This window comes from Ursus maritimus, unplaced genomic scaffold (assembly GCF_017311325.1).
Source record: "Ursus maritimus isolate PB19 unplaced genomic scaffold, ASM1731132v1 scaffold_6, whole genome shotgun sequence".
Taxonomy (NCBI): domain Eukaryota; kingdom Metazoa; phylum Chordata; class Mammalia; order Carnivora; family Ursidae; genus Ursus; species Ursus maritimus.
The window spans coordinates 68,620,232-68,645,094 of record NW_024426774.1 but is presented as its reverse complement, the minus strand read 5'-3'; the positions used below and the strand labels follow the sequence as shown (position 1 = coordinate 68,645,094).

The 24,863-nt window shown below is 41.0% G+C and overlaps 1 protein-coding gene across 2 annotated transcripts in view; it reads right to left on the bottom strand.

Annotated features, from left to right (window-relative positions):
• Positions 1–24,863, bottom strand: part of FSHR (follicle stimulating hormone receptor) — a 163,465-nt gene that overhangs the window by 46,073 nt on the left and 92,529 nt on the right. For both annotated transcript variants that reach the window (XM_008700446.2, XM_040623492.1), the window contains exon 3: positions 2,541–2,615. In XM_008700446.2, the coding sequence (XP_008698668.2) occupies positions 2,541–2,615 (75 nt within the window). The remainder of the gene's footprint in view (positions 1–2,540; positions 2,616–24,863) is intronic.

The following is a 24,863-nucleotide window of genomic DNA, read 5'->3' as shown; positions in this document are numbered from 1 at the left end:
GCACGCAGTGCTTTTACTACACTAATCTGTGCAAACTAAATATTAACCCATTTGGCTTTCGTAACTGATGTCCTCTTGGCACCTGTTAATCAAAGCCGAACAAAGCGCTGGTTGAGTGTACCCTTTTCACCCAGCATACTGCATCTCTAACCAGGAAGTGTCTCACAGAGACCTCCTTGAGGAGGCTAAGAGGGCAGGGATGAGACTAATATGGGGAAAAGAGATTTTTGTCTGGTCTGGAGGCAAGAGAGCCGGGGATGGAAAACAACAGAAGAAGGTGAAAAGGAGATGGGAGGAAGGGAAAGGGTAAAGGGCAGAAGATTAGGGAAAAAGTAAAGAGGCAAAGGAAAACAAAGATCTGGTGAAAAGCAGGGGACATCTCTGATTTTAACCAAGAAATCGTGGCAGACAGTGGCTGGGAACGTGCTGGTGATTGCCTTCATGCCGTAGACCAAGGCTACTCTCACAGCTCACGAGAAGTGGTGACGTCAGCCCTCGTTGGTTCTGCTGTGTCCTGATCAGTAGTCGGGAGGTGAGCATGCTCATATTTGGACTCCGACAGAAAGAGACTGCCCTTGCCTCATCCTGCTGGATCAATGTATATTTGCAGACATGCTCTGTGCTAATTACTTCCTCCCTGTTTCATTAGCTTTTATATTGCAGTAACCTGTAGCTACCCAGATCCAAGCACCAGGTAATTAATTATTTTAAGTACGGTCAGTGCTACATGGGGGTGAGCACCTCTCTGTGCGGGGAAGAGATGAAAGAGCCATTGTATTAGCTCCGCAGCCCACTGAACCACAGAGAGGGATGCTTGCTTGACCCCGCCCAGAGAGCCGGCTGCCCTTTGGCTCATTTCTTTGACATTCCCTGTGGGTCTGAGACCCTGGTCAACTCTCTCTTCCCAACTAGGATAAGGAGAGACCAAACAGAGCAGAAAGGAAGGAACAGGAGGGCAATGGGGGAGAGCGAGGGAAGGCATCAGTTGCAGAGGTTTAATGACATTGAGGGAATAATGCGGGTGGGAGGCAGAGTGGGTAGAAGGAAGGAAAAGGGAAGGAGCAGTCTGACAGTACAGACAGACCGAGTGTCCCTGCTAAACAGATATATGAATTATGTGAATGTGTGTGTATATATGTACATATATGTGTGAGTGTGTGTGTGTGCGTGCGCAAATGCTAAGAGGTTTTTTTTTTTTTTTTTTTAAAAATACCAGAATTGGGATTTATTTTCAAGTCCTTATCCTGCTGTGGATTTGGCTGGGTGACTTTAGATAAGTCTTGCAACTTCTCTGTGTCTTTCATCCTTGGCTGTAATACTAAGAAAGTGGTTTGGTGGCTTTCCTAACTGTGTTGCATGGGAATTTTGTGAGATATTAATATGTGCCCCACAGAAGAAACCTTTCCAGTGATACTGGTTGAGAACCCTTAATAAAATACCCTCCTTGGAGATTCTAAATATATGTTTGCATGTTAGAGATTCTGAGTTTTCCTATAGTATGTGAATCTAACTTTATTTGCCCAGTGTTTCCTAATCTTATTTGACCATAGAATCGTTTCCCTTAAAAAAAATAATAATAATTTTCTGAGTATTTAATGATAAACAGAATATACTTTGGAAAAATTGGGACCAGATAGTCTCCAGTCTCTCCTGGCCTTGACATTGTATGAGTCTATGAATTAATTTATTGTAATTATAGGCTGGTATGAATATTGACAGGTGTGTAAAACTAGAAGGTCAAGAAAGCAAATTGGATTATTATAAGGAACCAAGGATCGTTATGACATACTTTATGCCAGTTGAGGTGTTAGATCTAATTTATATTTATCTCCTTTATTCAGCACAGTGATCCTATGCCATGCCCTTTTATTATTATTCTCATTTTACAGGTAAGAAAACTAAGTCTTGGAATGATTTTGTATCTTGGTCAAGATTTCATGGTGATACATGGCATGGGCTAGTATTCAAGTGAGGATTGCCTATCTTTAACTACATCATGTGGGCTTTATTTTGGACTTTGGAATAATTTTAAAGGAGAGGATGAGCTAGAGGTATCTTCAGTCACAGAACAAGGTTCTTGGGTCTATTATTGAAAAAAATCTGGGAGGGAGGAAGCAGGACAAGACTAGGTTCTGGGCTGGTACCTGGATCACCAGGCAGAGAGATGCATGACAGTGCCTTTTGGGCTGACTTTGACATCTTAAAATTAATTTTTTTTCCCTAAAGATTTTATTTATTCATTCGAGACAGAACGTGCACACGCACATGTGCGTGAGTGCATGAGCAGGGGAAAGGCAGAGGGAAAGGGAGAAGCAGACTCCCCGCTGAGCAAGGAGCCCCATGTGGGGCTCGATCCCAGGACCCAGAGATCATGACCTGAGCCAAAAGCAGATGCTTAACCGACTGAGCCACCCAGGTGCCCCTTGAAATGAATTTCTAGAGATCAGAGGATTGAGCAGAGATAGGGCCTTCCAGGGATATACACAAAATATAAGGCTATTGCCAACGATCATGAGCAAACCCCACAGGATCTTGCTTACATTTCATGTAATTTGGACAGGTTGGAGAACACATTTGCCTCGATCGCTTCCAAGACTTCATTCTGTGAGATCTCTCTGCAAACAAACAAACAAACAAAAAACAAACCATATGATTCAAGTCAGTTCAGTTATACTCCACAGAAGGATTTAGGGCTCAGCCTAGAGCCTCCTGCCTACAATGATCGGTGAGACACAGACAACTCTATTCCTGCCCTCAAAGAAGTCAGCTGTAATAATGAGACAAAGCTAACACATGAGATGCTAATACTCAGAGAACAATGAGAGAATGAGCCTAAGGTGATGGCTCAGTTAGTTTAGAGATTATTCAGTCTACAGATGTAACAACTAAAGCCCAGAAAGGGAAAGAGAATTGATTAAAGATATTTAGGGAATATACAGGATGAGAATAAACTTTACGTTCCTTAGACCCTGCACGGGTCAGCAAAGTTTTTCTATAGGGATAGCTGGTAAATATTTTTTGGCTTTGTGGGTCATTTGGTTTCCATCACAACTGCTCAACTGATAATGCAGTGCAAAAGTAGCCATAGATTCCATGACTGTCTTCCAATAAAACTTTATTTATAAAAATAGATGGCAGGCTGGATTTGGTGCCAGGGGCTCTAGTTCAGTGACCTTGCTCTAGACCGTGGAATCAGGTTCTTCTCTCTGCTAATCTCGCCTTGGTAAATGAGAACCTCAATTCAGTCTCTTTTCAAAGGAGCGTGAATTTAAATACCTTCCCCCTCCATACTATTACCGAAGTAGGGGTTGTTACTGCAAGGCCTTTGGTCTTAATGTCTTGACCTAAAATACCCAGAAAAGATCTTTCAGGTTTCAGTTTTTGTTTTGTTTTGTTTTGTTTTTTGTATTTTTTTCCTGCTGGAGTAATTTGAGGGCAGTGGAGAGTGAAGTCCACTGTGCCGAAGCCCAGAGCTTGAGAAGATAGTGGGTGGCTTAATCACTTAATGTTTATAAAGTGGCTCACAGATGAAACGTGCTATTATTAGGCCTCCCGAGGAAGGCTCATGCAGTTTTAATGCAGCAGCTGAGAGTGTCTCAGGAAATCTCAGAGGCAGCGTGCATTCAAATTGGCTGAGGCAGAAGCACTGTCTGCTGGCCTGGGATTTAGCTGAAGAGCTCTAGAAAGCTCTTGATCAGGGAGAAGCCTGGAGGGCAGAGCAGGGAGGAAGTTTACCAGGGGAGGTGTGATGAGCAGCAGCCATCTCAGCGAGGGGGGCTGGTGACATCTGGAGCTTGTCAACGCAGTGGTGGTGGGTCACTTCTCACAAGCCCCTCTGAGGGGAGACGTTTTGTGAGAGGAAAGAGCCTTCTTATGCTATGATAGCATTTTTCATGATTCACTTGGTCAACTTAAGTATTCACAACTTTTACAGATGAGCATGGATAAGGGTGGTGTGTGTGTGTGTGTGCACGCGCATGTGATAGAACATGTTGGCCCTTGGCCATTTATTTTGCTCCTCTGTCCTACAAGTGGAAGGAGTGCTGAGAGGTACAGGAATGAGAAGGAGTAGGAAGGGGGTGGTAGACCTAGAAAAAGAAGACATTAATTTGAACACTTAAAGGAATCAAGTGAAAAGGTTGCACAGGGAAAGGTAAGTGATGGAGGAAGAACGAGGTGACAGGGCTTAAATCCAAATGGGGCCATATCTTCCAGAAATGATTGCCAGGTTCACTTACTGCTACCAGTTGGTTTGGTTCACCACTCATGGTAATATCTCAGCCCAACATTGCCTAAAAGGTAGACATTTCTCCTTTCCTGAATTCATGTGCTGAGAGTTCCCTTCTGTGGATTTTCTCCCTTCCTTCCGTTCATTTGTCAAAGAGAACTACACATTATTAGAATGAACAAGCCGAAGAACACTTCTAAATTATTTCAGAAGGTAGTTCGTATTTTATAGCCTCACCTTAAATACAGGGGAGGGTGTTGGGGTTTTGTAGGGGTAGAAGGGGCGTGTTGATTGGATGAGGGTTGAGGGGAAGTGAACAGTATGCAGGAGTAGAAAAGCACATCACTGAGAAATTCAGGGATCTTGTTCCAGTCCAAACCAGTGCCATCTCTAGTTGTTCCTATTATCATTTATTACATATTTTTATTTACCAGCTACTCCATATACATTGTCTCCAATCCTTTTGACATGCCTGTAAAGTATTTTGATCTCCGTGTTCATAAACAGCCCCACTTGTATGCAGAGCCACCTCTGGCTGGTTGCAGGGTCGGAACACTTTGATTTACACATCCTGCCTCCCAGGCCACCTTGGGCTCAGTATTTCCATTCCTGTATATTAACTCAAGATAAATGAAAATGTATACCCTCCCAAAGACTTTTAGACAAATGTTCATTGCAGCTTTATTTGTAATAGCCCCAAACTGGGGACAACCCAATGGATAAAGTGAAATATCCATATGATGAAATTCGACTCATCAATAAAATGAAACAAACTATGGATAGAGCATGGTTGAATTTTTAAGAAATTATGTTGAGTAAAAGAATGCATACTGTATAATTCCATTTATATGAGGTTCTAAAACAGGAAAAACTAATCAATAGTGATAGAAATCAGAGTAATTGTCACCCGGGGTTTGGGATGGAGGATGCTGATGGGGAGGAGGTAAGGGGAAACTTTCTGGGATGATGGAAATGTTCTATGTCAAGATTGAGGAAGTAGTAACATGAGCATACATGCTTGTCTAACTTGTTAAACTTTAAACTTAAATGGTGCATCTCAGGGTGCCTGGGTGGCTCAGTCAGTTAAGCATCTGACTTTGGCTCAGGTCATGATCTCAGGACCCTGGGATTGAGCCCCACGTCAGGCTCCGAGTTAAGCGAGGAGTCTGCTTGTTCCTCTCCCTCTGCCCCTCCCCCCACTCATGTGCGCACAAGAGCTTGCTTTCAAATGAATAAAATCTTTAAAAAGTAGGTGCATCTATTTTGTTGTGTATAGAACATAAAGTTATTTGACAGATGCAAGGGGAGGAGAATAAACAACTTTTTGTTTGTGTTTTGAGAACTCTGAATTAAGAGAATTACTAGAAGAATCTTGGTCATGTTGTTTGGCCAGAAGATGTTACTCAAATCCTAGTTCTGTCCTGGTGATTCTAAGTAAGCGTCCTTCCCCTCTTGGCCATCTCTGCTCCCCATCTGTAAAGTGGATATTTGGACTATATCATAGTTTCTCAACTCTGAGTGCACCTTAGAATCTTCTGATGGACCTTAAAAAAATTCCAAAGCCTGGGTCCACATCTAAGAGTTGGATTTAATTAGTCTGGAGAGGGACCCTGGTATTCTTTTTCTCTCCCTTTAATTTTCCAAGCAATGGTGATTCTTATATACAGGAAAGATTGAGAAGTGCTGGACTAGATGATCAGTAAGGTCCTTCTTAGATGTATGAACTTTGTCTTAAAGTTTGCTTCAGGAACAAGAAGGGCCAATTTTCCCTTGGTTACTGAGACAATAAATTAGTCAAATAAGGTTCTTGGAGCACAAGATAATGAGAGGTAATGAGGCAAAATTGTAGCAAAGATAAACTAGAAATCTAACGAGGAAGCCGGAGTAAAACAGAGAAGGCCCTAGTTAGATTTGGTTTATCATAAGTAAGAAAAGTTAAATAAAAAGTCACATTTCAGATGTTAAATGTGTAGCAAGAGCTGCTGTGGAAAATATGTAAGAACATTTATTTAGTATTGATAACTGATAGTATTTTTTATTCTGCATAGCTTCCCTTCGTTTTTAGTATACCTATGTGAAGTGGAGTGGCCAATGCCATCACCAGTGAGGTTTGAAAAGGTTACCTGACTTGACTAAGCTAACCATGCAGCTGTGAGGATCATTAGATTGGTCTTTGAAGGGAGGGTGTGGAATCTTTACATCCAAAGAACTTATATCATTAAGAAACCATTCTTTGTTTCAATAGCTTCAGTTAAGAATTTTCTTTGCAATGGTGACTAATCATTGCAATTGGCACAATTCCAGCTGCGATGGCGTTTTCTTAGAGGCAACAGGTAAAGGGTTTGTGAGGAGAGGAGAGCTGTAGGCATGTGATAGATCAGCTGCTCTCAAAGTGTAATCTTGTGGCCTATATGGCCAAAAGTATTTTCATAATAATGCTAAAGTAGAATTGATTCTCTCTCGTTCTTTGAGGATACAGTGGAGTCCAGGGGTTCCTTGATGTGTAATATGGCAACAGCTACAATGCAGAAGCAGATATGAGATTCCGTCTGTTTTCTATTAAACCAGTTGCTGAAAAATATGCAAATATGTAAAACCATGGTACTCTACACACTAATTTTTTTTGAAAAGGCAGTTATTTTGTATGACAATTATTTATGTTAGCATGTAGAGATTTATTGTTTTAAAATGCACTGACAAATATTTCCTGGTTTTAACTTCTAGTATGGTAAATGTTGGTAGCTATAACCCACATAAACAAAATCTCTTTGGTAGCTTTAATAACTCTTAAGAGTGCAAAGGGATTCTGAGATCAGAAAGTTTGGGAAATGTTCAATGTAGACATTGAATGCAGTTCTTCTTGGGTGAGAGATCTTGACTCTGTGGAAAGCTTATTTCCAGAGATGAGGCTCTACTCATCTTTTAGGATAGCGCTTCTCAAATGTTCATGCACAGATGAGTCCCCTGGGGATCTTGTTCAAATTCTTCATGGGAAGATCTTGAGTGGGGCTGGAGATTCTTCGTTTCTAATACCTCATGTGATGGGGATGGAGCTGGTTTTGACTGCAAGGCTCTTTACAAGAATGGTAGTAACACCCCACCAGACCTTTTTCCACATCACACGCAGGGTTGGATGTGAAAAGCATAATAGAGGATTTCAATTAAATTAAACCAAGGGGAGTGAGGCACTTGATTTTAAAAACCCTGCATCCCTGTTGGAAAGACTCCCTTTCTTTCTCATTGAAATTTTCCTACCTTCTAGTTCTCACAAGACTTATTTGATTGGTCAGTTAAAGGAATTACATTGTTTTGTCATTGCTCTTTTTTTGATGGGGGTATGTGGTCGTTGTCTGCTTCCCCAACTTGACTTTGAATTCCTGATGGTACCTTATTCATCTGTCTTTGTATCTTTGGCATCTAGTGGTAAATTGGCATGTAATAGATACTCAGTAAATGTTTAGTGGATGGATGGGTAGATGGAGGAAAAGTAGTCAGATCCAGAAATGGCATCTGCAGAACTGCAAAGGAGATGACACTTGTCTTCGGTGTCTTTCACCCCTTTTCTGTAGGCAGCATGCCCAAATTTCAGCCAAGGCTCACTTGTCTGTGAGTTAGGCTTTTATTCCAGGGAGTTTCACATTTAATACACAGCATATAGAGGGCATATACGTATATTTGGTCTGCCATACTAATAGCTTCTGGATGCCTTTGGCTGTGTTTCTCTGGGTCGCAGCATTTCCTAGCTTCCTGTGGCTCCCAGATGAAGTTTTTGAATTGACAAGACGCCTATGGAGGAGGAAAGAGTAGAGATGACTGGTATGATTCTATGATTGGGGGATAGAAAAGATGACTTTTAAGGTCTCTTTTGTGCATGAAATTCCATGTTTCCTTAAAGGAAGGGGAGATGTGCCTTTGTGAGATACTGGGGGTTTTCAGGGCATTGTTTCTGGAGTGAGTTTCTGAGCCACAAATTCTATTCCAGACATGCATTCTTCTGGTCAATGGAGTGGTATTTATATACAGGTACACTTGATTGAAGGGGGCGGGGTGTTCAGTAGGAGGGACTTTAGGGAATGAATGAGCATGTAGAATTGAGCCAGGTCTAGCATAAAATTTCAAACTCTCAGAGGGGTATTAATTTGTCCACCATTTCACCTGATACTGATTTGCTAAATGCTGGGACTGTTTGATTCAGAGCAGAGCTGCTCTGGGTTTACAGGATAAGGAAGAACTAAAAAACCATCATCAGAAGTTAAAGGTCTCACTAGAATGTCAATGACATCTACAAATTGGAATGTAATAAGAAATTAAATACCCATGGAGATGACTTTGCTGGTTTTTTTTTTTTTTTCCCTTCTCCCAACATAGGAGATATTCTCCAACTGGGTCTGCCTCTTCTTTTCCCTCCTCCCTTGACTTTCCACAGAGCACTTTCTTCTAATATATCCAAAATACCCTTCCCTAACTGGGCCCATTAGGGGATTCAATTGTATTTTTAATATTCACTAAATCAAATTTCTTTTGTTTTTAATAACCTCAGACTAAATTGAGTTGGTTGTTTTCCTTCCTTGAGTCCCCATGGTCTGGGACCCCCACATACACCCTCTGTCGTAGCGCTCACATTGAATTTGCACTCCGGTTTGTCTCCTTCACTACGCAAGGAGGACAGCGACACTGCCTTTTATCTTAGTATTCCTGCTACCAGCCAAATGTTTGCTGAATGAATGAATTACCTTTGAAAGATTATAAAAGATTTTCCACCTTGGCTCTTGCACAAGAAAGCTGTGTTCTTGAAAACTTGCAGTAAACAGAGTATTTACAAATCAGATTGTGTATTAGCACAGGAAGGAAGCTTCTTGTTTAGCAGAACCTTGGAGTGAATATTTAAAAGAGTTAAGAACAAATTCAACAAATGTTCGACAGATTTTGATTAAGCAGCTTTTGTGTTTCAGGCACTAGGCTGGGTGCTGGGGATCTAAAAGAATAAAATCAGTCCTAGGTTTTAGCAGTCGTCTCTAAGTCAGTCTAGCATTCTAGGCTTTAACTGGGTTCTATCTTTATTTGGTGGGCTACATCTGAGTCACTGGAAAAAAGAAAAAGGATGGTTGGTATGTTGCATTTGAATATAGCTGCAGATGTATGAATAATATACTTTTACATATATAATTATTACAAATTAAATGTTAAATGTGATTATACATAATACACATAACACATTTATGTGTGTGTGTGTGTACATACATAATGTGATTTTCTGTATTTCTGTCCTATGTTTACTCCTCAAATTCTTCTGGAAATATGCTATATACTTTAAAAAAAATACAGAACAGGACAGGTGAAAATTTCAGTGGAAATGCATTCCAGAAAAGTTCATAACGGTTCTCCAAACACATACTTTAACCCTCCCATTTAGAATTCCCTTAAGGTCAGATCCAGAGGCTAAAATAGACCTGAGTTTGAATGCTGCCTCCGTTTCCTGCCAGCTGTTTAACTGGGGGCAAGTTACGGAATCTCACCGAGCTTCAGTTTCCTTGCCTATAAAATGGAATAATGACTACCTCACAGGGTTGTCAAAGGGTCTAAATAAGATGGTGAATTCCAGATGTCACCATGCCGGCCAGACAACCTGCCGCCTTCTGCACTTTAGGGCTGAATTCCTCTGCAGCTGAGAGATACTGAGCTAGCCAACCCCTGTGCTAGGAAAATGATGCTGGCAAAGGTCCTAGAAACAGTTCTCTCAACCCCATCTACAGATTAGATTCTTAAACCAGGCGATATATAGCATTGCCCTAACCTCCATTCTGAGTTTTTCCTACAGAGACTCACCACTGGTCTATTGGCCATCAAAAAAGAGTGGACAGTGCACAAAGGTGCCCCAATAAGGATGTCTCTGTCACTGAAGGCATAACCTAAGAAGGATATTGTTCCCTTTGGGACAGGGTCAATGTGGAGCGGGGCTTGCTGTCAGTATGTGGTAAGGACATCGCCAAAGGGCTCCTCCTCCTTCCTCAGTGGCAGCAGATAGATGCCTTCCTTTTCTGATCTGTCACATCTGCTTCCTTCTCCTGGACTAGGTGAGTCTTTGCTAAAGAAGCTCTAAATATGGCCCCAAAATGAGACCGATAAAAGAACCCTCCATGACTCAGTCGGAGACAGTTGAATACAACTCACTTTCAAATACATCAACAGCAAGCGATTGTGTCCATTTTTAGGTTTGTCTTAATTTAAGATGTTGAGTAATTGTATTTTGAAGTAACGTATTTACCTCACTTCCTGCAGCAGATGAGGAAAACGACTAAAAATCAGTCATAATAGCTAACATTTATTATGCTCTTATTTGCCAATTTTTCTGTGCTTTATATTTATTAAATTGCTTAATCATCATAACAACCCTATGAGGGTTGTATCACTCTTAGTCCCTTTACAAAAGAGGAAAAAGAGGCGTATAGAGGTTAAGTAATTTCCCCATTTACCACAGAGCCAGTAAGTAACGTCGACCTTGGATATGATTTTGGGGCATCAAAAAGATGGCAGAAATCAGGTAGGCCTATTTCCAGTAAGTTGGAAAACTATTTCCACTTCAGAAAATCCTGTTAAAGTAGAAATCCTTTTGGGAGTGATATGCCTATAAAACAACTAAATACCACCCCAGTCCTCCATGCTGCATCGTACTAGAGTCCTGGCAAGGCTATATGTCAGCGTGCAAGTTCACCTTTCACAGATGAAGTCTCAAGCAGTGACTCATGTGATAAGTGCTTTTTTTAGTACATTCTTTATGCAAGTGTAGAGCGTGTAAGAGCACGTAAAAAGCAAGAACCGTCTCCCAAGAATTAGCAGCTTAGTTGGAAGGAAGCAACATGCATGAGATGTTCTGAGTGCAGAGTCAATAGAATAGAAGTGGAGGAAAGTGTGGGAAGGATGTCCAATGTAGAGCAACGCAGAGCAGGGTACAGAGTAGGGATTCAAGACATTTTATTCTCTGTTCTCATCTACCATATTTTCTCATGCCCTCTCAATGTCAGCATTTCTGAAGTTCTGTCATTGTATTTCTCCAGCTTTCCCTCTTGATGCTTCACACGTTATTGGGACAGATTTCTCTCGTAGCCCAGAGTCCGTGTATGCAACTACCAGAGCCGTATTCTGCTACGAGTTCTGTGAACACTACACGGACAGGCAGTCTAGAGCAGGTTCATTACTTGCCTCCCCCAACTCTCCTCCCTTCCCCAGTTAATAATTCCAGCCAACAGCTCCATCACCCCTATTGGTTCACTAGACCACCCCAAGCTTTAAATCCTGGGGTCACCTCTAACTCCTCTTCAATATTCAACAGATCCTAAGTCCTCTCAGTTACTTTTTTTCAGTGTTTCTTGCTAACGTTTTCATTCCCCACCATCATTATTGTAATTATGGCTTTTTGCAATTTCAGCTAGACCATTAGTTATTAACAGTCATGTGAGGACTCAGGGGTGGTTTGATGTGGGTCATGAGTCCTCTTTTTTCAAACAGTTAAATGTCCCAATGATTTACTTAAAATTTTGGAGTAAATCCAAGGTTATGTATATAATATGCAAAGAAATAAAAATGGAGTGGCTAGTGGACACAAAGGTGGAGAAAAAAGTGATGCCCTGGGAGTCCATCTCGGCCTGAATACAGAAGGGTAGTTCATACTTCGGCCTGCGAGCCACGAGGATTGTTGTTTGGAAAAGCAAATGGAATTAAGAGGATGATAAAAATAGAAGGAGGGAGAAAGCAGGAGGAAAGGGAAAGAGATTTTCTAGAGGTAGAATGATATTGGAGTTAGAAGTTAAAAAAGGTAGACAATTCCTTTATTACTCTGTATGCCTGTTGGAAATTGTTTAAACAGGCATTTATTGAGTTCTAAGTGATGGAAGACAAGATGCTGGGAACTTATAAGGGAGTGGAGACTGTGTGTAAAGAGGAAAGGGAAGGGATGTTGATTGGGTCCCTTGGCTTCAGTGTAGTTTTGCCAACTTCAGCAGAGGCCAAAGAAGGGGAGGAGGGAAGGTAGGTGACGCTTCTGACACACAAGCCATGATAAATTATCTGTAGGATTGGGGCACATGGAAGTTTGAGCTACGTAACTCAAGGCTGCAGCAATAATAATGCTAGTGGTAGTAATTAACCTTTATTACACACTTGTTGTATAGCAGGCGTAGTGTGAAACGCTTTACATGGCTAATATCCCTAATGACCTTGTTTTATTAAGGCCCTGCCGCCTTTTATTTGTCTTAGCTCACATGTGAGTGTATGCGAGCACACACCTGGAAGACAACTGAATTAAAACTCTGCCTTTATCTTAGATAAGGCAGCTAACCCTTATGAAACTTATTTAATCCAGTGGGGATCATTATAACTACCTCTTAGGGTTTTTATGAGAATTATGGATAGAATACATGGCGTGAAAGAGGTTTCTAGCTGTCTGTCAAAATCTGTTTTTCCTCTCTTATTTTTGGGTACCTAGCTAGACTACATTTTCTGGCCAGTTTTGCTGTTAGGCATCATCTTGTGAGGAGAAGCTTCCTCCCACGGAATGTGAGCAGAAGTGTTGTGTGCGACCTTAGGCCTGGCCCATAGTCCCTCATGTGTGTTCCTCCATGTTCTGTCTCCTTTCCATCCAACTTGGCTGGAGCCGTCCAGGGCAACCTGGGAAGCTGTGATTAAAGATGGTGAAGCTGCTGTTGCCCTCACACCCTAAATAAAGTGTGACTACTAGGTGACAAAGAGAGAAACTTAGTTTTAAAGTCCCTGGCATTTTGGAATTTGCTGTTGCCGTCTATCCATTCTCATACCTAAGACTCTAGCACCCTGCATGGTATCTTTTTTTTTTTTTATTTGTAATTTTATATTTTTTTCTTTTTTTTAATTTTAATGTGTTTTTTATTATATTATGTTAGTCACCATACAGTACATCCCTGGTTTCTGATGTAAAGTTCGATGATTCATTAGTTGCGTATAACACCCAGTGCACCATGCAATACGTGCCCTCCTTACTACCCATCACCAGTCTATCCCATTCCCCCACCCCCCTCCCCTCTGAAGCCCTCAGTTTGACTATGGACTATGAGAACAACCTGCATGGTATCTAATATTTGCCCAACAAGTCTCCTCCCATCAGGGCATGTATGAGTGTTACACCTACCATCTGGTGAAAAATGGGTATATATGCTAAGTGTTTAAATTTTTGTTGGCCTTTTAATGAGGAATCACGTAGGAGTGTTGCTTGGCCACATTGGAAGAAGACAAACAACCACAAACATTCTCAAAACTAAGTGACTATTTGACTTCGTTTACCAGAGACCGCTCTTGCGATCTTAGCGATACAGTATTGACTACCTGTGATGGAGTTGTGTGGCCTCTCGCTGGGAGCACACCAGATGGCTGCTCCTTCCTGAGTTACGGTCCCTTGGCTTTTTCTTTTCTTTTTCAATTATGTCATAAGAAGATACACCAGCACGCCAGAAAGAACAACTTCTTAACAATGGAGACTACTCAATCCATTAGCACACAGAGCCGGGGAGGGGTGTTCAGATGAAGACATTTGAACCTCTAGCTCTCTAAGCTACAGCGACGTGGAGCTGCATGAGGCAAGGTCTCTTGAGTGGGTAAGAGGAAGTCCTTCATCACTTTGGCAAATCACTAGAGGTCTCTGAGATCCACTTCCTGCAGTAAGATGTCGGTAAGGCCCTCTGTATCTCAGTACATTTCATACTCGATTCTTTGTAGTTGGTTGGGCTATTGAAGATCATATGAATAATGTATGTCATGCAAGAGGAAGAAAAACCCACATAGTGTTATGCAAAGGTCATGCTGCTTACCATTATTTTTATTACTTCACTGGAGTCAGGAGACCTAGGTTCTAGTCTTTGCCACTAATTAACCACTCTGCTTAAGTCAAATCAGTTACCTTCTCTGGGCCTTTGTTCCTCATCTATAAAACAACACTGTTGATCCAGATGATCTCGTGGGCCCCTTCTAGCCCAAAATTCAGTGATTTTAATTATTTCTGTGATTCTGTTATTAAAAGGCAGCCAGCCACGTCGTCAGCAGTCCTGCATGGCAGCCAGCTTCTGTTTCTAACGAGCTGGGGTGAAGGGCTCCGTGGAGTATCCTTCTTAAGGCACTGCACCTGTTTCCTTGGGAGCCGCTCTGCAAGATAGCCACCAAAGGCCATTCTTCCTGAGCCCCGGACAAGGGGAGAAGGTACCCCTAGTCTGCACCATTATTCTCCTGAAGATGGTGCTTGTTTTATTGTCGGCTTAAAGAGGGCTCCATTGATCCCCCTCTAAGTCAGTGTTGAATTCGTCCTTGTCATAGATCTTGAGCCTCTTTACCAAGAGAAACACCAAGTTGTGTGTGTGTGTGTGTGTGTGTGTGTGTGTGTGTGTGCGCGCGTGCGCGCACGCGGAGGGGTGGGCGCATATCTGCGGCAATTATTTCAGGCTTTCCTGTATGCTTATGTCACCCCACAGCACCCCAAAAGCTTCCTTAGTAATTATCTCTGGGGTCTATTATGCCTTTTTTTGCTACCCTTCCCATACCTATAACATAATCTGCCCTTCCCCAAATGGCTTTCATCCTCCTTCCTGTCTCTGTTTTCACTCTGTAATTCATAATTACTCTCCCTTTTATGCCCCACCATTTTCCGCCTCATTAACTCTTATTTTTGGCATAAAAGTGCCTCCTTTATGGGCTGCAGTGAGGGAACAAGAAGGAAATCACATTTGGCCACTTCTGAATTTGAGTTGGATTGATTCGTATTTTCCTCTTTGGCATGCGTGAGTGTAGCACCCTCATAAGCATCCTGCATGGAAAACTGATACCATCCTGCCCTTTGCTACATTTTCTGAATTTGAAAAATTCCATTTTTACTGACTACATATTTCATTGATTTTATGTCAATTTCTGAGCAGATTTCTCCATCTCACATCAAATGGTGGTCAAAAGCCCTTCTCCTGGGCTACCTTTGCCTCATGTTGGTACTGAATGTGTCCCTGTTTTTACAGCAAAGAGACCTGTATGTTCAGGAAGAAGGAAGTAATTCTTGAAAGAGATTCCTATGTTATGAGACTTTGCCAGTGCCTGGAGAAAAATGCCATCATTTAAGAAAGTGAGGAGGAGAGTGGACCGTCTTTTGACATGAGTCTGATTTAGCTGGTTAAGACCACCCAAGATTTTGGGAATCATCAACCCAGTTCAGTATATATTCAGGCCTTTTCTATGCCTTGGAAATCTTTGTTTAAACAAAAACTTAGAGAGTGGCAAAACAAATAATGGTGAGATTATTCCTCTTGAAGTCTAGGGTGTTGGCTGTGGGGCAGAAGAAAAGAACCCATATTTCCTTACCCCCTTTAGCTGCTTCTGGGGGGAATTTCTGTACTCCTAAGCATGTGTGTAATTTGTGAAATGTGCATTTGTCCTTTACTAATAAAATTTCAGGTAACAAACATCTTGTTAGGAGGACCTCTTTTAGGGAATTTTTTTGTTTTGTAATATGCCTGAAAGGATAATTCAGAGTATCAGCAAAGTAAGGAAGGCCCTTGAGTAGTTATCTTCTAGATTTACTAGATTTTCATGTCCTACACATGCATCCTCTCCTTTTTTCTCAAATGGATAGAGTGACAAAGAAACAAGAAGCTGTATTTACATGGGTAATTCATAACTAAGCTGGTCTAGGTGAAGATGTTCTTTATGATGATAGGAGTGCATTTTCATTCATCCACTTAAGCTTTTTGCTGGGGCTGTAGAAACTGAATCAAGGCTAAGCAGGAAGAAGGGGTATTTATGGTAGGAACGAGGCAACAGAGCTAGTACTGTAGACCCATATAAGTCCTCATAGACTTATCCAAGCTGTGTGAAGCTGGCAAAGTTATTGAAATTCTCCGAGCCTCAGTTTCTTCATACCTGAAATGAAGACGATAGTATTTACCTTACAAAACTTTGTGAGGCCTAAATACTACACAATTACATGTTAAGTACCTAAAGCTTAGTAAGTGAGAAAAGAAATGGTATGTATTATTATTTTGCTCTGGAGTCTGGCCTAGTGACTCTAATATTCCTTGAGGTCAAGGGCTTTGTTATATTCATAGCTTGTAACCTCTGCACCCAGCCAGCACTCCGCAAATGTGTGCTGACTGGACAGATGACATCTGCAGGACTAGAGATCCTTTGCCTTACATTGATTAAAGTAAACTTTACCCCTCACACCTAAGTATCAGAGCAGGAAGGAATTCATCAATTTTAAGGGCAACCTTTATAGTTTTCTCCAAGGAAGCCTTCTCTAATCCTCGGAATTAAGACATTTGCTTTCCTCTGAGAGTCCCTAGCGTACTCCTTGTGTCTTTATCAGAGTATTTTATCATTGCTGGACTTGTAGTTATGCCGGCCATGCTTCTTTCTGTAGGCTCTCAAAGGCTGGATCTGTGGCCACTGTCACACTCTCAATAGTCCTGAACCTATCACGTCACACATACACGGGTTTCAAGTGTACTGAGCTGAAGGGAACAGGCACTAACAATGTTTTAGTATTTTTGGCACCAAATCTCAAATTCCTCCACAGGCCTCTTCCTCAGACATATTCAAGAGAAAACAGTTTCTGCGTTCAAGGAACTTCTAATCCAGTAGGAAATTGTAATGTCTTCAGTGCAACTGATTGTGGGGTTTCCTGTTGAACAAATGACTGTTGATTGACTGAAGTAGTGAAAGAAGCAAAAGCTGTTGTCTTGTGGAGGAGGGAAGAATGAGAAAGTACAGAAAGGTTTGGTGAAGGCCGTACACCAAGTTAGAGAAGTAGAACCTGGGACTGCCCACTCCCATCTGATGTTCTTTTAAGCTCACAATGCAGGATCTCCGTGCTAATGATCTCAAACCTAATGTTTAGCTGTAATAGTTGCCTCCTTCCTGCTTGCCCAGGATACTTTTTTCCCCCTAAAAATATAAGTATTTGGAGGAAAAGAAACAATTCTGACCAAATGTGTTTTTGGTAGAAATTCTAGGACCAATTTATTACATCTAATCCTGTTTTAGATTCCAGAATTCATTTGACTATATTAGTTGCACAATTTGTATATTTTCCTCTGTCACCAACCACAAGCAATTTACCCCTTTTTAGGATCACTGTGTCTTTAAATGTAAGACATAAGACACAAGGATTAACATAGCAACTTGCTTTCCAATTAGACTGCAATTGCTGACAATCAGTATGATCAGACAAGGTCAGTGACAGAATATGCTCCGTAGTATTTAAAGAGAGCTGGGAGGTGCAGGGACAATGAGGAAATGAGAAAATTATTGGAAAATCTCTCCCTGGAGTTGAGAGTGAGACCTTTATTGCTTGCTGCTTCTGTAACCTTAAGAGATGCCTTACAGTAGCAACAGTTTATAATCTGCCAACAAGAACTGGGGAACCGAGGCCGGGAGATGTTCACTTGAGGTAGTTTTTTCTTCCAGTTCCCAGAACTTAAGAAAACTAAAGACTGAAAATCACCAACTTGAAAGGGAGGATAAAGAGTAGCTGAAGGGGGCTGTTAACAAAGAGGCAAACACAGGGGAGCTCTTTTCAGCTCAGATAGGGAATGAGGATATTTGAGAGGAAGTGGGATGGTCCACAACCAAGTTTGCCTGGTGGCTCATGGGAGCGGAGCTTGGCTCCAGGCATCATGGGAAGTATAGGTGGCCTCATACCCTGCATCATCTGGACCTGTGTCAATGACTTCTTCTCTGTCCCACTCCCTGTATTAGTCTCTGCTTTAAAGAAGAAACATTCATTCACGCCAAAGTGTCTGTCTCTGAAAACTGGTGGCAGTCTTGATTGAGGGGGAGGGCGTTACATTTTAACAGGGAGCAAAGATGTAACCAGAGAGTCCAGATGAACACTGAGGACAGTGAGCACATAGCTGAAGTCCTTTTGGGGCCTTTGGGCCTTTCTGGATCCCCTTAAATTACATTTGTGACCTACCCTGATTTCATAGAAGGCTGATTAAAAATGAGCTCCAGATCCTCACCCAGTCAAGGAAAAGATGAAATGAGGTCATTGCTCTAGTGGCCAAATTGTAGGTGCAGCTGAAACACAAGGCAATGCCGTGGAAAGCAAACATAAAGTCGCACTGTCTGGGAGCATTTGTGTTGAGGAGACAAGACCCAAAGTCTGGAGTGCTCAAATGTTTAATGCCCAGGAGGAGAGCTTGGACTGACTAACTGCCTGACACTCCCTTTCCCCCTCCGCTACCCTTTCCCAGCTATTTTCTGCCTGAGAACTGAGTGGGGAGGAAGCCAGTTCTAAGACAGGAGAGTATGCAAGGAGGGGCTCCTGGGAGCTGGTGAGATGAGGCCTTGTGTTATCAGCATATTAGAGTATTGCCTGGTGCCAACGAGATCCTGAGTATTCAAGGAGAGCTGACTTGCTAAACCTGTGGTTAGCACCCCCCAATATGTCTCCTCCAACAAAGAGTCTCTGTGGCCCTTGAGACATCTTTATTTTTTTTTAAAAAAGATTTATTTATTTATTTTAGAGAGTGTGGCCGGGGTAGGGTGGGGGACAGAGGATGAGGGAGAGAGAGAATCTCAAGCAGACTCCTCATCGAGCCAGGAGCCTGGCATGGGGCTCAGTCTCATGACGCTGAGATCAAGACCTGAGCCAAAACCAAGAGCCAGACACTTAACCAACTGAGCCGCCCAGGACTACCTTGAGACATCTTTAGAACAAAACAGTGTCTGCAGAATCAACAGCTAGCATCTGATTCTAGGTTCCCACTTTGTTACAGTGATGTGACCTGGGACAGACTCTTTATGTGTGAAGTGAGTAAACAATTCTCTCATCTACTTCATATCATCAAAATCAAAATTAAGTGATATTGGTGAAAGCATTTGTGAAACAGTAAAGCATTAGACACATAACCATGTTTTTGAAATGATTAGAATGATTATCACTACTGTTGTTACTATTATTTTTCTTTAAGGATACCCCCACTCCGTGCCTCATTCTGTACTCTTTTTCCTCCTTTCCATTATGCTTTTTCTCCTTAGTGTTAGAGGTAGAACTCATAACCAATTTGACAAATTGACCCCCAAGCTATTACTATACACCCAGCATTTCTCTCCCGCAGCGAAATAGATAGAGGGTGACATTTAACATATAACATGGTGCTGGGAGGTAAAATTTAGGCATGAGGGATGAATGTGAGAAGCTGTATTCATTTAAAATTCTGTTTTGGGGGGATGACCCCCTCTAGTGCCCCTCCCCCAAAGCTGCAGATGGGGTACTTCATTTACTTATATAGGTAGCTCTTCACTGTGACGTTTGACATGTTTTCAGTGTCTTCAGGCATTAATGCTGGTCTTTATAGGGTGTATATTTTATACAAAGCATTGCTCTTTTAGAACTTAGGGTGGCTATTTTGCAGATAAATTGTATTCTCATATGCTGCTGGAAAGACAAATCACAGGTTTGTAGGATAAGGGAGAGGGCAGAAATACTAACAATGTCCTAAGGAGGTTCTTGTATGCAACTTGCTCCTGTTGGCATAGTTTTCTTAGGGCTTTATTTGGTTTCATACTGCCTTTGATTTTCAAAGGGTATTTATCAATGACAGAAGGGATCAAGAATAAGGAGCTCTTTCTATACATTAACATCATGCCCATCTGAGGTGCAAAGCTGTGGGGTGTAATTCCTTGGCAGTACCACCAGGAAAGCATTTTGGATCACGAAGAACTTCATAGTGTTGCCTATGCTGGCTTTAACCACCCCTTTACCCCACCTGCCCCAAGTAGGACTTAAGACCGTGAATTTAGCCTGATTCCTAGTCCTATGTCAAAACTTATATGTATATGAGTTTATCATGTTGAAGAATTAGAGAACTACAGACTTTCCCAATGAAAGGAGAAATCTGAGAGATCATTTATATCAACTTTCTTGGGAATCTAAGACCACAAGAGGGTGACTGCTCTAGACTTACATGGGTGCTGGTGGTTTATATTTCCAGGCATCAGCTTTGCATTTTAATAAAGGATTGCAGTTTTTAAACCATGAGTAAGATGGGAATTTCAAGCCCTCTGACAGGCCAGTAGGAGAGATTATTGAGCAAGTAGGACTTTAGGTATTTCTTAGATCACAAGATGCAGAACTTGATAATTCTCTTTAAGGTGAACATCACCAACAAGTTCAAGCATGCAGCTTTAATTTTAAAAGTTGAGGAACACTTCTTTTCCTCCCATTTTCACTCTCATCCCACCACCCACAGTCAATGCAGACAGGTAGATATTATATATGCTGGATTGCAGAGGTAAATATGTTACCATACATTTAAGATTCTCTGCTGTGGACATTAACCAACCTCCTTTCTCATTTATATTAAATGGACTTTCAACAAGGTTGATTACTATTCATACTTCCTACCAGAACTATATCTACAAATTGTCATGAGAGAAACAGTGGCTGATATTTTGCTGCTCAAGAAAATTATTTCCTTCTTCAGGGGTCTGAAATTTATTATCGCCAAACAAAAATGTATTGTTCTTGATCTCTCTTTCATCATCTCTACTCATCCTTTCTGTTCATTATTTGTATATTTGGTCTCTACCCTATACTTAAACATGTTGAAGCTTTGATTGCCCCCCCCCCCCAAGATTTGCTCAAAAAGGCTTGGATAGACTCTCTTGCTAAGGATTCTTATTGCCAGCCATCAGTTCAACATTATTTTACTTTGATACCTCAGTTTCTCAAAAGCTGGTTAACACTTGAACTGTATATTCTGCTTATGGTTCTGGGAGTCTAAAATATGATTCTTGCTAATGCTTGTCCCAAGACACAAAGGCCTCATAAATGTAACCTGCTTAGAGATAGTGGAAGGGAAACCTGGAATAGGCTTAGTGCTGCTGGGGAATGGGGAAGGATGGAACCAACTTGAAAGTCAAACTCAGAAGGGGAGCAACCAGATACTCCTCTGTCCGATCTTTGAACCAACTTTTCTCAAAGAGTACCTTTCTGTGAACCAGTAAAGCCAGTTTAATGCTATCTGCTAGGCAGGGAAAAACATCAGGAGTTAGAACTATGTTTAAGCTAAGTTTCCTACAAACTAGCTGTTGGCGCATTGGCTACTAATACAAATGGAGTTTGAGTGTTCTCATGATTTACCTGAAGATGTGAATACCTATTTATCACTTTTTAAGATGATGTGAGGATCAACTTAGCAACACGTGTTGAATAGATAAATGAATGGTAGGTAGAAAAGTGTTTGAAAAGTGAACTTTTTTTTTTTTTAAAGGCAAAGTATAAAACTAAAGCAGTCATAATGTTACCTGGCCTTGGAGTTGCTATGGTGGTATGAATCACAGAGTTGGTGACCGGACTTTATTACTACTCTTAGATCCATTATCCCAATCCCAACTTCTCATCCCATAGTCTTTTGTTTTTTGTTTTCCCCTAGAACTATTGTGGCATTTTATTTTATTATTTTATTTTATTATTTTATTATGTTAGTCACCATACAGTACATCATTAGTTTTTGATGTAGTGTTCCATGATTCATTGTTTGCATATAACATCCAGTGTTCCATGCAATACGTGCCCTCCTTAATACCCATCACCGGGCTAGCCCATCCCCCAGGGGTTAGAGGCTTTTAATGACCTTGACTGCATGTTCTTGTATCAATATTTTTTATTCTTTTTAGAGAGAAAACCCTCTAAAACCCTCACAAATGGCACTCATCCCATAGTTTTAAGATACTTACCTGTTCTTTGTTTTAAATTCTCAGCTATTCTCACATGTGAATGACAAGATTTAGCTTGTTCAGTTTTTGGTGTTGAATTCATTTGATGTTTAGATATTGCTTATATGGGATAAACCCCAGTTTGTCAAGGCAGAAGGTACCTAAAATAAATCTTCCATTAAGATGTTCATTACCTCCCTCTGACCTCTTGGTGTTTTCAAAGGAGAGCCAGGAGAGGGTGATATTCTATTATAAAGAAAGGAGTGATGTTGGGAGTTCTGGGTATTTGAGAAATTGGAAAGGAGGGCTTCTTTACCTTCAAACACATAGGAATGTTGGATAAACATTTACAAAACAGCTAATTTGGAAACAGTGAAAGTGACTTCATCTCTTAACCTGGTCAAAATGGTTGATGTACAGGGGAGCCAAAGGACCAAGGAAAAGTTCTAATTAGCTTTATGGCTGGGTCTTGGAGCTTCAAAATCCACTTAGGAAGATGAGCCCAAATTGCAGATTTAGTTTTGAGAGGAGCTAGAGTTGAATTATATGCATAAAGTCAAGAGATAGGAAAAGTGCCCATTAGAGAAATGGGGACTCTAAAATTCCACTTTGTGACTAAGGAAATCATCAGAGAAGTGGCCTAGGCCCTGGGTAGAAACAGTCACCTGCAAGTATTTAACACCAGGCCAGTGATACATGATTGTATGAATGAGAATTCATACCATCCACTGGGTACAGTGAGCTCAGGCCAAGAAATTAATAGGAAGATCATAACTAGAGAAAATGAAAATGCTTGACAGCAGCAAATGAGGAATTATGTGTTCGGGTGTTTTTATATCTAGAGCATGGGGCTCCAACTGAACACACCTCATCCCTTCTAAGATGGCTTGAGAGTAAGTGTTATAAATCATACAAAGAGCACCCCAGAGAGAATATTTGTACCTCAATGACTAAGGATTAAAATAAGTCTATAAGAGATTTACAAAGAGCATATTTGAAATGTTCAAAGGTAAAGGTCTAGAAGTTATAACAGAAAAGTGTGAAAAAGGACAGAGTTTTAAAAAGAACTAATGAAAAAATAATGATACAAGAACACGCAGTCAAGGTCATTAAAAACTCCATAGATCAAGGAATGGACTAGATATATTGAAAAACAAAGGGAATGAATAGGACCACAGATGAGGCAGTCACTCATAATGTAGCTCACAGACAAAAAGATGGAAACAGGAATGCTAAGTGGAGAGACATTGTTTAAGAAGTTCCAACATAGATCTAATAGGAGATCCAGGAAGATGATGGAGAATGAAGAAGAAAGAATGATGAAGAGGGTAGAGATGACAATGAAAGCTTTTCCAGAGTTGCAAAAAGACTACCTTCATTTGAGGAAACCACTAAGCCACAAGCGTAAAAAAAAAATCATAAAAATCCATACCCAACAGTGAAACTATAGACAAAGAATATCTTAAAACTCATCAAAGAGGTAAGACTACCAGAAATTAGACTGACAGCAGACTTCGCAGAAGCAACAGTACACAATAGAAGGTGATAGAGTAAATATAGCTGAGTGGAAATTCTGGTCAACCCAGGCTTATAAATGCACCTAGACTATAAAGAGTTCAGGAGAGGGCAGAGAAGACTTTTTCAGATACATGAAGAGTGAAGAGAGCTTACCATTCTTAAATGCGAGCTTACCATTCTTAATTTTCATCAACAAGAAGAGAATGAAACCCAGAAGAAATAGAGTTTAAGAGCAAAATCCTTGGCTCTTAAAGAATGCTAATTGGGAGGTATTTTTTAAAAAGTGCTAGACCAAAATGACATGGAAAGTTCCAAGGAGGAGATCAGAGCTAAAGCATTTGGAGGTTCTTGTGTTCAGGTAGAGTAACATGCTGATTAATTTGGGGGTTTGATAAATGTTTTAAAAATGGTACAGTAACAATAAAATAATATGAATAGAACATACAACTTCCAGAACAGTAGAGAGCAAAAAAGGGAGACTAAAGAAATTGTATGGTGACTTTTCAAGCACTAACAGGAAAGGTTCTATTATTGCATGTGTGTTTGTATGTGCTGGATGCTGAATGTCTTCACATAGCTCACAAATCTATTTTCATTTCACCCTGTGTGTGTGTGTATCTCCTAGTTGTAAATGAAGGCAAAGTTTCAACACATGCACACCCAGAATGACAGATTTTCTAGGCTATTCTTTTGTAGCAAGTACAATTGTATATATCGCTACAGTCAACAGATTGTCTCTGAGAAACCAGGCTGCAGGTACAGGTGCTTCTAGGGGAAATTTTACATATTCTTTTCTTTTTTTTTTTTTAAAGATTTTATTTATTTATGTGACAGAGAGACAGCGAGAGAGGGAACACAGCAGGGGGAGTGGGAGAGGCAGAAGCAGGCTCCCAGCAGAGGAGCCCGATGTGGGGCTCGATCCCGGAACTCCGGGATCACGCCCTGAGCCGAAGGCAGACGCCAAATGACTGCGCTACCCAGGAGCCCCTACATATTATTTTCTGGTCAGTTTTTGAAGGAGCCCAAATCTGCCTTTTTGTGGGTTTGCAGGCTTATATTCTAAAGACCTGACATCTTTGATATCGGCTTTCTCCTACTGATAGTTAACATCCATTGATAAAGACAGCGTATCACAGAGCTCCTTTCAAAGAGGACTCTATCTAAAATGCTTTCCATGCTCAGCTTTCACGGAGGCAGGCATAGAGTAGTGCAAAAGGAAGATGATTCTCTACTTTCTCCTCTTCTTTCCAAAGTGATTATAAAATTGTATTTTTCTTGTTTAAGTGCCTGTTCTCTTTCTTTTCTTTTCTTTTCTTTTCTTTTCTTTTCTTTTCTTTTCTTTTCTTTTCTTTTCCTTTCCTTTCCTTTCTTTCCTTTCCTTTCCTTTCCTTTC